The sequence below is a fragment of the Gossypium arboreum genome, chromosome 4, assembly GCF_025698485.1.
Source record: "Gossypium arboreum isolate Shixiya-1 chromosome 4, ASM2569848v2, whole genome shotgun sequence".
Taxonomy (NCBI): domain Eukaryota; kingdom Viridiplantae; phylum Streptophyta; class Magnoliopsida; order Malvales; family Malvaceae; genus Gossypium; species Gossypium arboreum.
This window is the reverse complement of record NC_069073.1, coordinates 23,651,403-23,665,599: the sequence shown is the minus strand read 5'-3', so window position 1 is coordinate 23,665,599 and position 14,197 is coordinate 23,651,403. Positions and strand designations below refer to the sequence as shown.

General features: G+C 35.0%; 2 protein-coding genes across 2 annotated transcripts; one reads left to right on the top strand and one right to left on the bottom strand.

Annotated features, from left to right (window-relative positions):
- Nucleotides 1–1,912: 1,912 nt before the first annotated feature.
- LOC108459259 (uncharacterized) lies at nt 1,913–2,386 on the top strand. The gene is made up of 2 exons (XM_017758606.1): nt 1,913–2,098; nt 2,192–2,386. The coding sequence occupies exons 1-2, from the start codon at nt 1,913–1,915 to the stop codon at nt 2,384–2,386; spliced, it is 381 nt and encodes a 126-aa protein (XP_017614095.1).
- A 3,101-nt stretch (nt 2,387–5,487) lies between these two features.
- LOC108460003 (uncharacterized) lies at nt 5,488–6,254 on the bottom strand. Its single transcript, XM_017759388.2, has one exon. It carries the CDS (start codon nt 6,060–6,062, stop codon nt 5,724–5,726), a length of 339 nt encoding a protein of 112 aa, XP_017614877.1. The 5' UTR covers nt 6,063–6,254; the 3' UTR covers nt 5,488–5,723.
- Between the last annotated feature and the right edge of the window lie 7,943 nt (nt 6,255–14,197).

Sequence of the window (14,197 nt, the reverse complement as noted above, 5' to 3'; positions counted from 1 at the left end):
CAAAACGACGAAATTTTGTCTTTTAACTTAATGATTTTGAATTTTAACTTTAGAAAAGGTAAATATTTATCAAAACGACGTAGTTTTTTCTTTTCTTATTTGGATTTTCGGATAACTCGAATTGTGTAATTCATATTCGAGTTGAACAGAAAAACTTTGTTTTTTATTCGAGTTGATCCAAATAACTTGATTACTCAAATAACTCAAACTATTTAATTCAAAATTTGAATTTTTTATTGAGTTTTTCGAATCGAATTGAATTGAATTTTGCTCACCTCTAGTGTAAGCCAAGACTGAATCTCTCTTCATCTTGTGTTATTAATATTTGATAAGATATGACATTATTGTAATTATTCGCATGTTTAGAGAAATGTATGTGAATGAATACAATATTGTATATTTGTTATATAATTATTATTTTTTGCCAAGGTTGTGGTTCTTAGTTAATAGACCATTGACTAGTCTCCACATAGGATTATTTTTATTTATAGAATTCTTGTGAGTTGGAAATGAAGATAAGGCATAAATGTAATTTTTCCAAAAAGGAGTCTATGATGAGGAGAAGATGGAGTGATGGTAGTTGAAGACACAATGAATGCCTTGTGATGAAAAACTATGTAATTTTTGTTTTTCATTTATTTTTCTAGAAATAGAACCATGGAAACCTTGGTTGACAATTTTATTTAATTACCCATCTCTTTATATTTGTTTAATAATTATTTATGATATAATTGTGATATATATGTATGAGATGATCCACAGTGATCTATCAAAGATAAGAAGTGTGGTAATGAGAAAATACATGTCTTGTATTGTTCCATTCACTTCTTTAGGTTATTCAATTATTGTGAGAAGTGTGATAATAAGAAGGTGCATGTCTAGGATTGGATCTGGTAAGGTAAACTTGGTTTTTAAGTGGTCAAATACAACTCACCTCCCTTTCCTGGGAACCTACTTGGTGCATAGTTTACATTCACTTTTTCAGTTTTTCCCTTAAAAGAAAAATTGTGGTGAATTAAAATTGTTTGATTGAATCTTGTGAATAATTGAATGTGAATATTATAAAATTACCATAGCATGTCATGCATACATGAGATAAGCTTGCCATATAGTTTAGGCAAGAATGCCACATGTACTTGTCATGTATATATTGATCATACATGATTGAAACTAGAAATTATGAAAGCCTTGCATGTTTTTTAACATATTGAGTGGGAGAAGGTTCTTAAACAAGATCTACGACCTCCATCAATGTTCTTTTGTGATGACATGACAAGTGCACTACCCCACGATAGGATTTCTATGTGGATTTCACTGAGGAGATTTCTTGAAGGTAAGAAGAATTATCTTATGATTGAATGATAATTGGACTGATCCTTGTGGTAGGCATTATCATGTGATAGGCCAAGATTTTCTATCTTCAAAAGAGGGCAATTAGTTAAAGCATGATATTGGGTGATATTGTCCCATGATGACTCATTTGTGGTGCATGATGTGATAAGTGTTGAGTTGATGGTTATACACTCAAGATATTCTAATTAAGTAACTCCCCATGGAGCTATGCTTAGCGTTACATGATTATTAGTACGTATGAATCCTAAGGAATTAGGTTCATGTACTAATTGGATAGAAATATTCATGTTCTTACTAGTTGTTCATCCCAATGTGACTTGATTTAATAGGTGTAAGAATTATTGTTGCAACGACTTACAAATGTTTTCAAGGTTTAATGTAAGATATATGTATCATCTTAATGCATATCGTAATGTTGCAAAACGTTTTCAAACATTTGCTTAATAAAAAGATATTAACATATGAATGTTTTATTTTCAGTTCAAAAATGACACAAACTCCCTTATTGTACATACTCACTAAAAACAATTTGAACGAAAATAACTATAAGGAATGAAAAATGAACTTGATAATTGTCTTGATCTGTGAGAAACTTAAAATAGTTATTGATAATAAGTTCCCACTGACCATTCAAGCTGAGGCTAGAAAACGCTGGGAAGTTTCTGATGAGATAACTCGTTGCTACATGCTGGCAAGCATGACCAGTACTCTGTATAAGCAACTGGAGAGCTATAAGACTACTAAAGTGATTGTAGATAAGCTAGAATACATGTTGGGAGGCCAAGCTACCTTGGCTCGATAGTTTGCCATAACTATCTTGATGAATGCCAAAAAAAAGCCCATTACTTTGGTTAAAGACCATGTGACCACTCTTATGGGCTACTTTGCTGAAGCTGCGGACAATGAGGAAAATTTGGACCAGAACAGTCAAATTGAGATGGTGTTCAAAAGCTTGTCAAAGGATTTTGCTAGTTTTAGGGCTGCATATAATCTTGGAAACAAAAACCTGATGCTTAAACAACTTATGAAGTAGTTTCAATCCTATGAGTTGATGTTGAACGACAATCAGTCGGTTAGAATAGAAAAAGTGAATATAGTCGTTGCTTCTTCCTCAAAAGGGAAGGGAAAGCACGCTAAGAAAGGTAATGCTAATATCTCTCTACCACCAAAAGTGGAAAGGAAGAAAACCGAAAAGCCTAAATACTTATTTAAGCCTAAATACTTCTTCTACAGCAAGAAAGGGTACTTCAAGACAAACTGTCAAGAGTGCAAGAAAATCATTTTCAAATCGGATTTTTCCAACATCAAGGTCATTACCATGGATCAAAATGACTTTCAAACATAATTAAGATTTCGTACATTCAAGTTTGTTCCAAAACTATAACAACCTTACCCGAATCGTTCATCGAATCTATGTTTGGGGTGTCACAACTAGATTGGGTTCACGTACAATATTAGAATTCATTATTTAAAAATCAAACTGTTTTACCTATTTATAGAACTTACATTAGAGACAAATATTTTTAAATAAGGTTTACTGTCTGAACCCCAAACTCTAAGGGCATTACATATTTACAATATATATATATATATATATATATATTTAATACCATGTCGAAGTCTCTAAAGGTACCCATTTCATATGTGCATGACACTCCACTGATAGAGCTCATTGATCCAACACTGCCTAGCTTGATCCTTCATCGAGTCTCTTATTCCGCAAATCTTGCAAAACATGGTTGTAGGCTCTGAATTACTTAGTGAGTCTCTAAATTACTTGAAATTAGACCCATCTTCGAGGGGTTAAATAGAAAGAAACTACAATACAACTAACTCTCTACTTATATGAGTAAAGCCTCTTAAACTCATGGTTGTAGGCTCTGAGTTATTCCAAATCCCATCCATTTACAGATAGATCACTAAGCGAATTACCTTATTAATCCTATCGACCCACAATTAGTCTTGGCGCATTCCTCGGATGTCTCACCATTTCCGTGGACTCCATTATTTCCTTTACTTGTATTCATTCTTCTATTTATTCCTAGTGTGGATTTTTCTTTCCAACATATTCTTATAAGGTAATCTCTTAGGTTTGCCCTCCTAAAAGTCTTTGGATATGTTTCCCTTTAGCGAACATTTTGACTTTGTTTAGTCTATGGTGGATTCCTTATCTTACCATAGTCCAGAAGGACTTGCTGATGTCCCAACTGTTGAGATAGCTATTGAGGTCCCCCGCCACTCTGGCGGACTAGGTTCCATTTGGGATGCTTAGTGGTTGGATTATTTCCTTGTAATCATTCTTATTCGAGACACCATGCTTATAAGTCTAACATATCCATCTGCCGTGGGTCACTTTGACCTATTGTACCCAACATATTATCATTGGAGTTCACAATTTTTCTAACATGCTGGTTCCTTACTCAAACAAGCCATTTGGCTAATTCTTCCTCATTAGTTTTCCTTTACTAAGGAATAGTCTTGACAAAAATATCTATCACTCGGTCTATTATTTTTAATTCCTCATATACGACGAGTTCTAACTATCTCTTCTTTCATTGTAGATTAACCGGCGTACTTTAGGTTGAATTTCTAGTTTACAAGGCTTCTTTAAGCACCCTTTGGTGGTTCTTAATGGCGGATTTTTAACTGCGATCCCCGGTTAGGCTATCTTTCATTCACCTATACCCCAGGCACCACTGGTGTATAAAATCCCTTGATAATTTCTTGCTGGATTACCACACATATGCCTTACTAGCTTTCACAATTGCTATTCTAACAGTCTTTTCCCACTTTTATTGCATTTTCCATTCGTTGGGGATTCCTTTAACCCATTGGAGAATTATTTTGCCTTATACTTCCACTTTCCTTTTACCTATTTTTCCTTGTTTGCAACGCTTCCCACGATGACCATCATGATTGACTACCCTTGTTTATTGTTTCGGCAAACTACCCCATGTATAGTGTCCTGGCGAACTCCACAAGCTTTAGTAGTAGAGCTATGGTTTTACTTGTCAACCCCTATGTTTAATGTCCTTGTAGACTCCATTGGTTGCCATAGTTGAGCTATGACCTTACACCTCATAATCCCTATGTTTACGATCCTGGTGGGCTTCATTATTTTTATTGTCCTAGTGGACTATACTGGTTTTCATAGCCCGACTATGGTCTTACACCTTTAAACTCTTAGATGTGTCATCCTGAAAGCCCTTATCGTTGTTGTGGTATCACCCCATAGAGCCTATTGACCGACGTCACGATGATACTCTATGAAACGTAAATATTGTCGTCATGGTGTCATCCCGAAGGACATGTTTCACATTTCACCTTGGTGCTCAAACACCAAAGTGACCCTCCTGTAAGGCTCGAAGCTTCGCACATCGCGGTTTGTTCCCAGCAATCTTGGATGGCGGAATCTTAACGGAATTCCAATTTTCCTTTTTCCTATTCCTCCATTCATCATCCTAACCTTGATGCTTGAACACCGCAGTGTCACCTTTACAAGGCCTTGAGCTTCGCACATCACAGGTGCACACAACAACACCGTATTGCGGTATCTAACATAATCACCCTCTTCCAATCCTTACTCCATCTAACCTTGATTGTAGATAGACTTTGATCTCGACCATCGATGTAATTTAAATTGTACTGTTTGATTGGGGGAGTTCAATCATAAATAGAGACCTTATTCTTCATTTGTAATTACTTAATTGTATTTCTTCAAAGTAATATAACACTTTTGAGAGTTTACTAAAACACTTGGTGTTCTTAGTTTTCTTGTGGCTTTTCTGTTCACTTTTTACTTCTTCGTTTGAGAGTTTATTTTCGTTTTAGTTCGGTGTCTTAAAGAATTTATTTGAAAATGCTTGCATTCTCGAGTGATAGGTTGACTTAGACAAATTTAAAGTAAAAGAATTGCCTAAAGTCACGCGATTTTTCAGACTAAAGTTAGACGTAGTCATGAGTAACATAGACAACAAAAATCTTTAGCCTACCGAAAATGGTCCTTATTGAAGACTTATACTAGTGATTTAAAAGTATGGAGAAGGCAAATGGTTAATCAAATAAACTGTAGTTTGAAATGCCTGTGACCAAATTGCGTCGAAATCGAAATATGATGAAAAAGGGTGACGCCAGTTTCTACATCAAATTAACTTACTTTCACTGTTATTACAAACTCATGCACTGCAGTACAAACTAAAAAGTCAAATGCGCCTCAACCTAAAAACAAGACTAACCATGCTTAATTATGCATAATAAGACAATCACAGACCAATATGTAAAGTCTTCATATTGTGTGCACAAAATGAAAAACTTCTTGCATACGGCAACTGGCAAAAGGAAATTTTATTACTTAATGCAGCACCTAGTAATTAAGAATTTTGTGTTTCAAGCTTGAAACGTTCTTGAACAGAAGAGATGTAAGTAGCAGCCTTAATATCAACACTTTCATCACCAGTAACGCCGAAGAAGTTGTCGATTTGGCTCAAATTTTCTCGGTTCTTGTCACCTGGTACAATGTATGAGATCTGTTTTGGTTGGGAAATCATGTAATCCTGGTGAACTCGAAAGCTGATCGAAGCTGATGTCGAAGAACCTTGGTTTGGCTTCACCTTGCTGCTGTACTGCCTAGTCGGTACCCCTTTAACTGCTCGGTAGAATGGCGTCAGTTTCCCCTTGAAGAACCCTCGACGCTTGCTGTTGGACTCCATGTTAATACCTGTCTAGCTATTTGACTTGAGATCAGTTGATGAAATGATAATTACTGAGTAGTATCGGAAGACACGGGTAGGGTGGCCTCATATAGTAGTTGCTTGTGCACTGTTTCATTGCCTGAAAAACCAGTTTCAGATAAACATGGAAATTTTTAATGCAATGTGGTCCCTTAAATGTATATATATATATATATATATATATCTAGAAGAATAATTTTGCATAATTTTACCTATATATTCCAATCATTTCTTAACAGTTCTAAAGACTTTGTTGGATACGGAAACTTGTAAAGCAGATTATGTTTTTTCTTTCCGGGGCATATATTTATAAATAATTATATATGCCTTATAGATGTTTTTTTTTTATGAATTATAAGAGGAGGAAAAAATTTTAACAACAACGCAATTAACGCGATTAAAATCAGGCCACATTTAAAGTGGTGAACACTAATTATCAAATCAACACAAATTTATATGCCTTCAAAGATATTAAGTTATTAGGGATGCTTTCTATATTTTATGAAAACCGCTAGCCTACAGATATATTTTATTATTATTAGGGGAATCAGTGCCAAATTGGCTACAGAATGCCTTTATCAGTTAGGCAAAGCAGTAGATCCTACCAAATACAATCTGTTTCTTCTCTCTGATTTGCAATTGTTACGACTTTTAGAGAGCTCATTTGCATCCAGCTAGCTACCAATCTTCTTGCCTCAGCTCGAAAGGCACCAGCATTGCCCAATTTTGGCAGAGGCAAGACTTCCCGGCTGAGGCTGCTACATGCCTAATATGCTCGACAATAATGGTTTGCAAGATATTTTTCATTTTGATTCATTGCATCTCATAATTATGTTCCCAAAATAAAAATAGCGTGGATGTTCAATTTATTATAAAATATTTTATTATTTTTTAAGAAAAATATAGCGATTTTAGATTATTTAAAAAAAATGATAAATTTTCTTTCTCTAAAATATATGCTATCATGTCAAATGATGGGTTCGTTATGCATGTGACATAATACTTAAAACTACCCATAGTCTTTTCTAACCCATAAATAGAAGGATAACGTGCTTCAACGCACTTGAACCTACATCCTCTTACATTGGCAATAATACCCATATCAATTCAACTAATATTTAATCGACCAATATTATTATTTTTAAAATTTAAAAAAGTGAGATTTTTCTTTGCAAGGATATAACAGTTTTGGTAATTGCTTGAATCATTCTACCCAAGTATATAAAATTACTATTTCACTCTTACTTATAACTATTAAAAGATAAACAAAATATAAAAATGTATAGTAGAATAAACTCTAAATTCTTCTAATTTTTAAAAGGATAAAATTACAGTTTGTTGTATAATAAAATTGAGTATTCTATAATTTTTTAAATAAAAAAAATCAAATTGGGGCTGATTGTATTCAATATCTTGCACGAAGATGATAATAATTTTCAAAAATTACACCTCCATAATAGGATGATGGATGGTACCACAAAGTATGTAAATTATAAAATAGTTATGAATTTAACAACATTAATCTATTAATCTGTAAGATCGAAAATGCATCTTCATTTAAGATGACCCTTGTATGTTACTGCAATTTTTTTCTGTAATTAATGCAATTTCGATCTCTGCCTGTCAATTATTACATTTCTTATTGTCATTGATTGATTATTATAGTAGAGGTTTTCAACTTGAAACTAAAGAAACTTTACACCAACAAGCAAACTCAAACATTAGTCCAATCGGTTCATTTCATGCGATCACTCTTAAAAATTTTACTTCCAACATATCTAAATTTAAACCCGAACATCTACAACCCTTTATCTATCCCTAAGCTGCAGCCTCAATCAGCTTTTGATGCCACCTTATTTCCTCTATGTTAAAGACATATTCCGGTACTATCCGTCTCCGCTTTTTGCACGGTAGGGCAAGTTACGGTTTGAGTATACAATAGTGACCTTTGCAACTTGGCTTGTCTGCTTTACTCTTCGATGAACAATAAAGTGATAAAATTTCCATGTTTTGGATGTTCATGGATAAGAGATAAATATTCTGGCTTCTTTTACCTTATTGACTGTTCGGTCATGGCATCTCAACAAGTGGTTATTGTGGCTTAGATTCTTGAACTTTTTCAATTTTATCTTATGTACCGTTTAGCCATTTGAAAAGCACCCATGACTAAAAGATTAGTCACCACTATCAATAATAGACACCTTAATTTCAAAAAAGAACATAAAACATAATACTCACTTACATATAAATATTGAGGTAAAAATTTGTATGGAAATCCTTTATAATTGAAACATACTATAATTGAAACATAAGCACAGTATATATATTAATATTAAAATTAAGCATACTTTTACTTGAATTATCCATTAAATTTATCTTCACTTTTAAAATTTAAATTTTCACCTAACATATACAATATTTATCATCTAAAATAACTTATCCTATTTTAAAAGAATTATATAGTTTCTTTTATTTTAGGTCTTTTAAGTATTTAATATAAAAAATAAATATCTAAAATAGTATACCATCTCAATTAATTACTAAAATGATATACTAAAGGTGGTGGAGGGTGGTAGAGAGGCAACACCACCACCTTTTTCCGACATGTCAGCAGTAAGTTAAAAAATGATTTTTTATTGAAGGAGGGTAGTTGGTAGGCGGCACCGAACAAAACCCCTGACCCGAATATAGATATATAAATGAAACCCAAGGAAGGCTAGCTGGTGAAGCCTACTTGACATGCGGCACCAGAATTTGTTAAGCCTTCTTGACAGGCAGCACTAGCTTCCTGGAAGGCTACTCCTACTGTTGCTGCTCAATGATGCGATGAGACCCTTAAGGGTCTCGTGAAATTTAGTTGTTTGGGACCTTATAACAATTGTCCCCTAATGTGAAAAAAAAAATAGAGGAAGAGAAGAGAAGAGAACAAGAAGGTAAAAAAGAAAGAAAAAGAGACTAGCAGAATAGAGAAGAGAAGAGAAGGAGAAGGAGAAGGGGAAAAAAAAAGAGAATAGTAGAGAATATAGAAGAGAAAGAAAGGAGAAGGAAAGGAGAAAGGGAAAAAAAAACATCTAGGCTATGTTTATTTTAGGGTTTTAACAAAAAGAGAAAAGATTTATGGTTTTGTTTAGGGTTTGAAAAAAAAGGATTAAAAGGTTTTTCTTTAGGGTTATAAACAAAAAAAAGGGGCTTAAAAAATCAAAAGAGGATTCATTTAGGGTTTTTTAAAAAATAAGTTTATTATATCTTGAAATAGTAAATGAACCAAACTGTTTAGTAGTTACGTAATTATATTATTAGTGTACTATATTTATTGTATCTTTGAAATAATATTAATATGCTTTGATAATTATTTAAAATGGACCACTTAGAAATTAATTATCAAAATGTGTTATTCTGAACAAATTGTTAGGGTCTTCCATTTCTTTATTTTAATATTGCTTATCCTATTATTGGGATAAAAAGGCCCAAATAGAAATTATTTACCTACTGAATTGTGTCATTTGCAACAAACTAATTGAACTCAATTTTTTTTTAAAAAATTGCATATATCTAAATGGGGTCTTTGATTAATGATGATAATCTCTTATAAAAAATTGTTAATGTGATGGTAATAAAATTGTTATTTGTTACTCACGGGTACCTTATAAAAAGTTCCACGTCATTTACGGAATTAAATTAGGTTATATTACCTATTTCGGTAATTTAATATTGTTAGGGCCCGTATCGCGCATTAAGGGGTCGTGTGAATAGTGTAGGCTATCTATCAGTTCAACACCTTATTCCATACTTTGAGTTAACCGAATTTGGATCACTGACATTGATCCGGACGTTTGATTTGTGGTACAACTTAATATTTGCTTTTGTCGAGCGATAGAACTCAGAGACCCACACATTTCATTTGTTGTGTGGGGAGTGCACCATTACACTAGAGGATGTTGCACTGCAACTTGGGCTCCCAATCGATGGAAGTGTGGTTACAGGAGTAAGTACGATCTCTGATCCGGCCGTCCTTTGCTATAACTTACTAGGAGTCTCGTCCGGTGATGTTGAGTCAAAATTTACAGGTTTAAGGTTTTCATGGCTGAAGGCTAATTTCGAGCATTTACCGAGTACTAACACTGAGTGGAAGATGATATGCGCCACTCAAGCATACATTATGCACATTATAGGGGGTGTACTCATGCCAGATGCAAACAACAACAAGGTCCACTTGATGTATTTTCCCTGTTGACTGGTTTGCGTAACGTCCGTTCGCATAGTTGGGGTTTAGTAGTACTAGCTATGTTGTATTGCTAGCTTTGTCAGATGACAAAGCCTTGTGCTGTGGACATAGGCGAGTACCTCATATTGTTATAGTCTTGGGCGCTTTATCGGATGTCTTTCTTGGCATCAGTTAGTCACCAAACATATGTATTTCCACTTGTGAGTAGGTGATAAAATTTAAGCATTATAATAATAATTTGACATTTTTTGTGTAAATTTGTTCTAACAAGTTTTCTTCTTTCGTAGATAGAGTACCAATCCGGGTATTGAGAGGTCATACACGGTTCTGATATACCATTAGATGATTAAGACACACACCGGGGAGGGGGTAAGTTATTTGTGACATGCACTTTGTTTATCTTATTTAACTTATGTTACTATAACCATGTTACTAATTGTGCAATTCATTTGGATACCCTATTCCTTCTCAGACATTGTGACTGTTATTCCCGTGTCTGCTCACATCCACTCACACCTGTGGTGGATTAATGCATTCATTATCAATTTTCAGATAGTGGAGTGGTATTTTGGGGTTCGAGTAATGCGAAAATTTGGGTACATATAGTACATCCCAAAATCGTTAGTGGAATTGGGGAATATCTACGAAGTTAATAAGAGGGGAAACAAGGATTGAACTGGGCAATAGCACATCAACAATATATTGTAGTGTGGAACAACTGAATGGGGTGGAGACCTCATATGAATCTTTCTTTCAATTTGGAGTCCTCATTAGAGTATATATAATAGTACTTCAAGATGGGAAAACTGTATTTATTTGATGGGCAATCGGTGGTAGTCCCCTCGCACATGTCATGACTTGGGCAACCCTCCCATTCCTTCCTACATCCACCTCATACACCCAAACTCGAGCCTGAGCCCTCGTCCAAGCTAGGTCCTATCTACCTGCACAAGCGGCTTGCAGTGGGGAAATGCATGAACGCATGGATCAAACGTCTAGAACACCCGATGAAAGATTCTTCTTCCTGGTTGTAGTTGGTCATCTGGGCCGTAATAAATTAGTGTGTTCAACTCAATTACAGTCTCCAACATGTTCTCCCGCATAGCTGCCATCCACCTATATAGTTCATTGAACGACACATCCAAATATTTATACAACTACTCCATTACCATCTATTTTGCTATCCATGCTTTCTAGTATGATACTTGGTATTAGAATCATGCTTGCATTTCAGCAATTAGTACTGAAACTTTAATTGTTGGCATGTCTTTGACCATTAGCATGATGCATGTGCAGATAGTTTTGGAATTAAGTTTCCGATGATCTTCTATCATATGTATTGAAGTGCATGTGTGAGGCCTAACAAATTTTCGTATCTCACATATTTGCGACTTTTGGATAAATGCGGCTCATACCTGCCAATTGCAACCTTCTGTCGACCTCTGACACTCCCCAATATGTAATGTTGGTTTAGATTGGGTGACTTTGTAGTCCATTGACACATTTATGCTATGCCACTTAATGGAAAATACACACTCTTTCTTGGTTGTGAATTTTTGGCCCACGAACAAGTCCTCAGGTTCGGAATCTACGACCAGCCGATGAGAAGGTAGTATATTAGGGTAGTTCGGGAACTCGGCTACATGCGTTGCATCAGGGTCTATAAGCGACATGTGTGCCCTAGGATCATTGTGTATCACAATGCATCGAATCGGGTTCTCGACTAAAGACGCTTTAACATTTTTGTCATCATTCGCGTCTTTGTCATCGATATCATCCGGGACCTCATCCAGATCGGGATCATTATAGACCTCGTGATTAGAAGGATCACTATTATCATATCCATCATCACCATCCTCATCAGTCTCAAACACCACTGGATGTATTTGTAAACGGGGGCCCAGGTTCTGGTTCTCAGTTGTAGGTGTAACATTCAGATCGATGTCAACCCTGCGGACAATCGATTGACTATCAATGTGCGATATCGAAACCACCATACACGGATCTTGGACTCCATGTTCTTCACCTAATGGAGTGGGATCTTCAGCTGGCTCCACATCATCTAACTCAACAAATAACTAAATCAGTGTATTTTAGTGGCTTTGATTCCCACAATAAAGAGCAATGATTGTCTCCACATCTTCGTCGTCTACAATATCCATCTCGGTGAATTTGATGGGATCTGTCAAAAGTGGAAACTTGTAAAAAAGTTTTGAGATCTTTCTCCCACAACGTCTAACAATTTTTACATTAATAACTTCTTTCATATCATCAATTGAGACATTTCTATTAAATCTTATTCCTATTTGTTGGCGGCATTCAAATATATGTCCAATTGTTATTGCCAAAATTAGTCTATCGAAATAAACGCATACAGAAAATTGATTATCCATCTTCAATACTAAATCTGTTAAAAAAGAAATAAAAATTCTCAATATAATTTCAAGCAAAAAAATTATTGTAAAAAAAGTGAATTTCATATCTACTAACCTTGTGACTTCTTCTCTGTCTATTTACTATTCTTCTACAATTTTTTTTTTGCTATTCTTGAATTTTCAAAAAAGTTTTGCACAAAACACTGGTTAAATTCTGGTATGGCTTAACTGGTGCCATCTCTAAGAAGGGCTTCATGCAATTAGTACAGCTTATGACATGGGTACCACTAGTGCCACCTATGACATGGGCACTACTGGTGCCACCTACGATATTGGCACCACCAAACATATTACGTATTTGACCTAGACCCATATTTAACCCATATAAAAGACCCATTTTGGTGCTGCCAATCAACAAACCTTCACCCAATATATATTTTTTTTGTTTAACGGTGGATGACATGTCTCAGAAAAGAGGGGTGGTGCCGTCTTTTTGACACCCTCCACCACTTCTACTATACCATTTTCGTATTTAATTGAGATGGTATACCATTTTAGATATTTATTAATTTTTTATATTATATACGTAAAAAAAGCCTTTATTTTACCAATCCATATAAATGGCTAAATAAGGCTTATATGGCATTTTTTATTAGCCTATTTTTTTAAATTAGGGGAAATAAGCCGTTTTTAGAGAGTGTGTGAAAGTGCGTCTAGTTGGGTGTGCTTTCACAGACTCTCTCTCCTCAGATATTCTAAGGGTTAGAGTTAGGGTTTTTAAATTTTGTTAGGGTTAGGGTTAGGTTTTTTTAGGAATTAGGTTTAGGGTTTTAAGGGTGAAACAAAAAAAGTTTATAGGTAGATTTGAGGGGTCAATGATGCGTTAATACGCCTCAGGACACATACATTTCATATGTCATGTCAGGATAGGACCATTACCTTAGAAACCCATCCTATGGAAGTTAGGTTTTAGGGTGATAGTGCTTGATACTGTCATGAGTCAAATTTAAGTGTAGGTCCTAGTTAGCGGCTGTGATGCGGTCACGAGTTCAAGTACAACCAGGGGCTAGCTGGCAATTGTAATACGGTCACGAGTTCAAGCTTTTTGGATTCCCGTAAATGATTCCTTATATATACCATACATAAGATTGAGGTCATAATCATAAGGCAAAACAAAGGGTTTCTGGTGTTATCAACGTAATTGTTTTCTCTATTTCCAGGCAGCCAATATCTTTAACCTTTTATTCTTATCTAAAGGCTGACACTGAAGTGGACAAAAAAGGGCTCTTAGGAGGAGAGTGGATGTTTTGGCAGAAATAGAGGTCAATCTCCGATCTGCGTGATAGTGGTTGTACTTATTAATGAGTTATTTAATAACAAAAATCATTGCCAACCCAAAAGGAGCATCACCTTTACTCCGCCGAAATAGTCGCTACCTACTTGAGAGCCTTTTTGCATACATAGTGTTGTCGACCTTCGGATAAGAAGGAAGGTTAAAGATATCAACTGCGAGG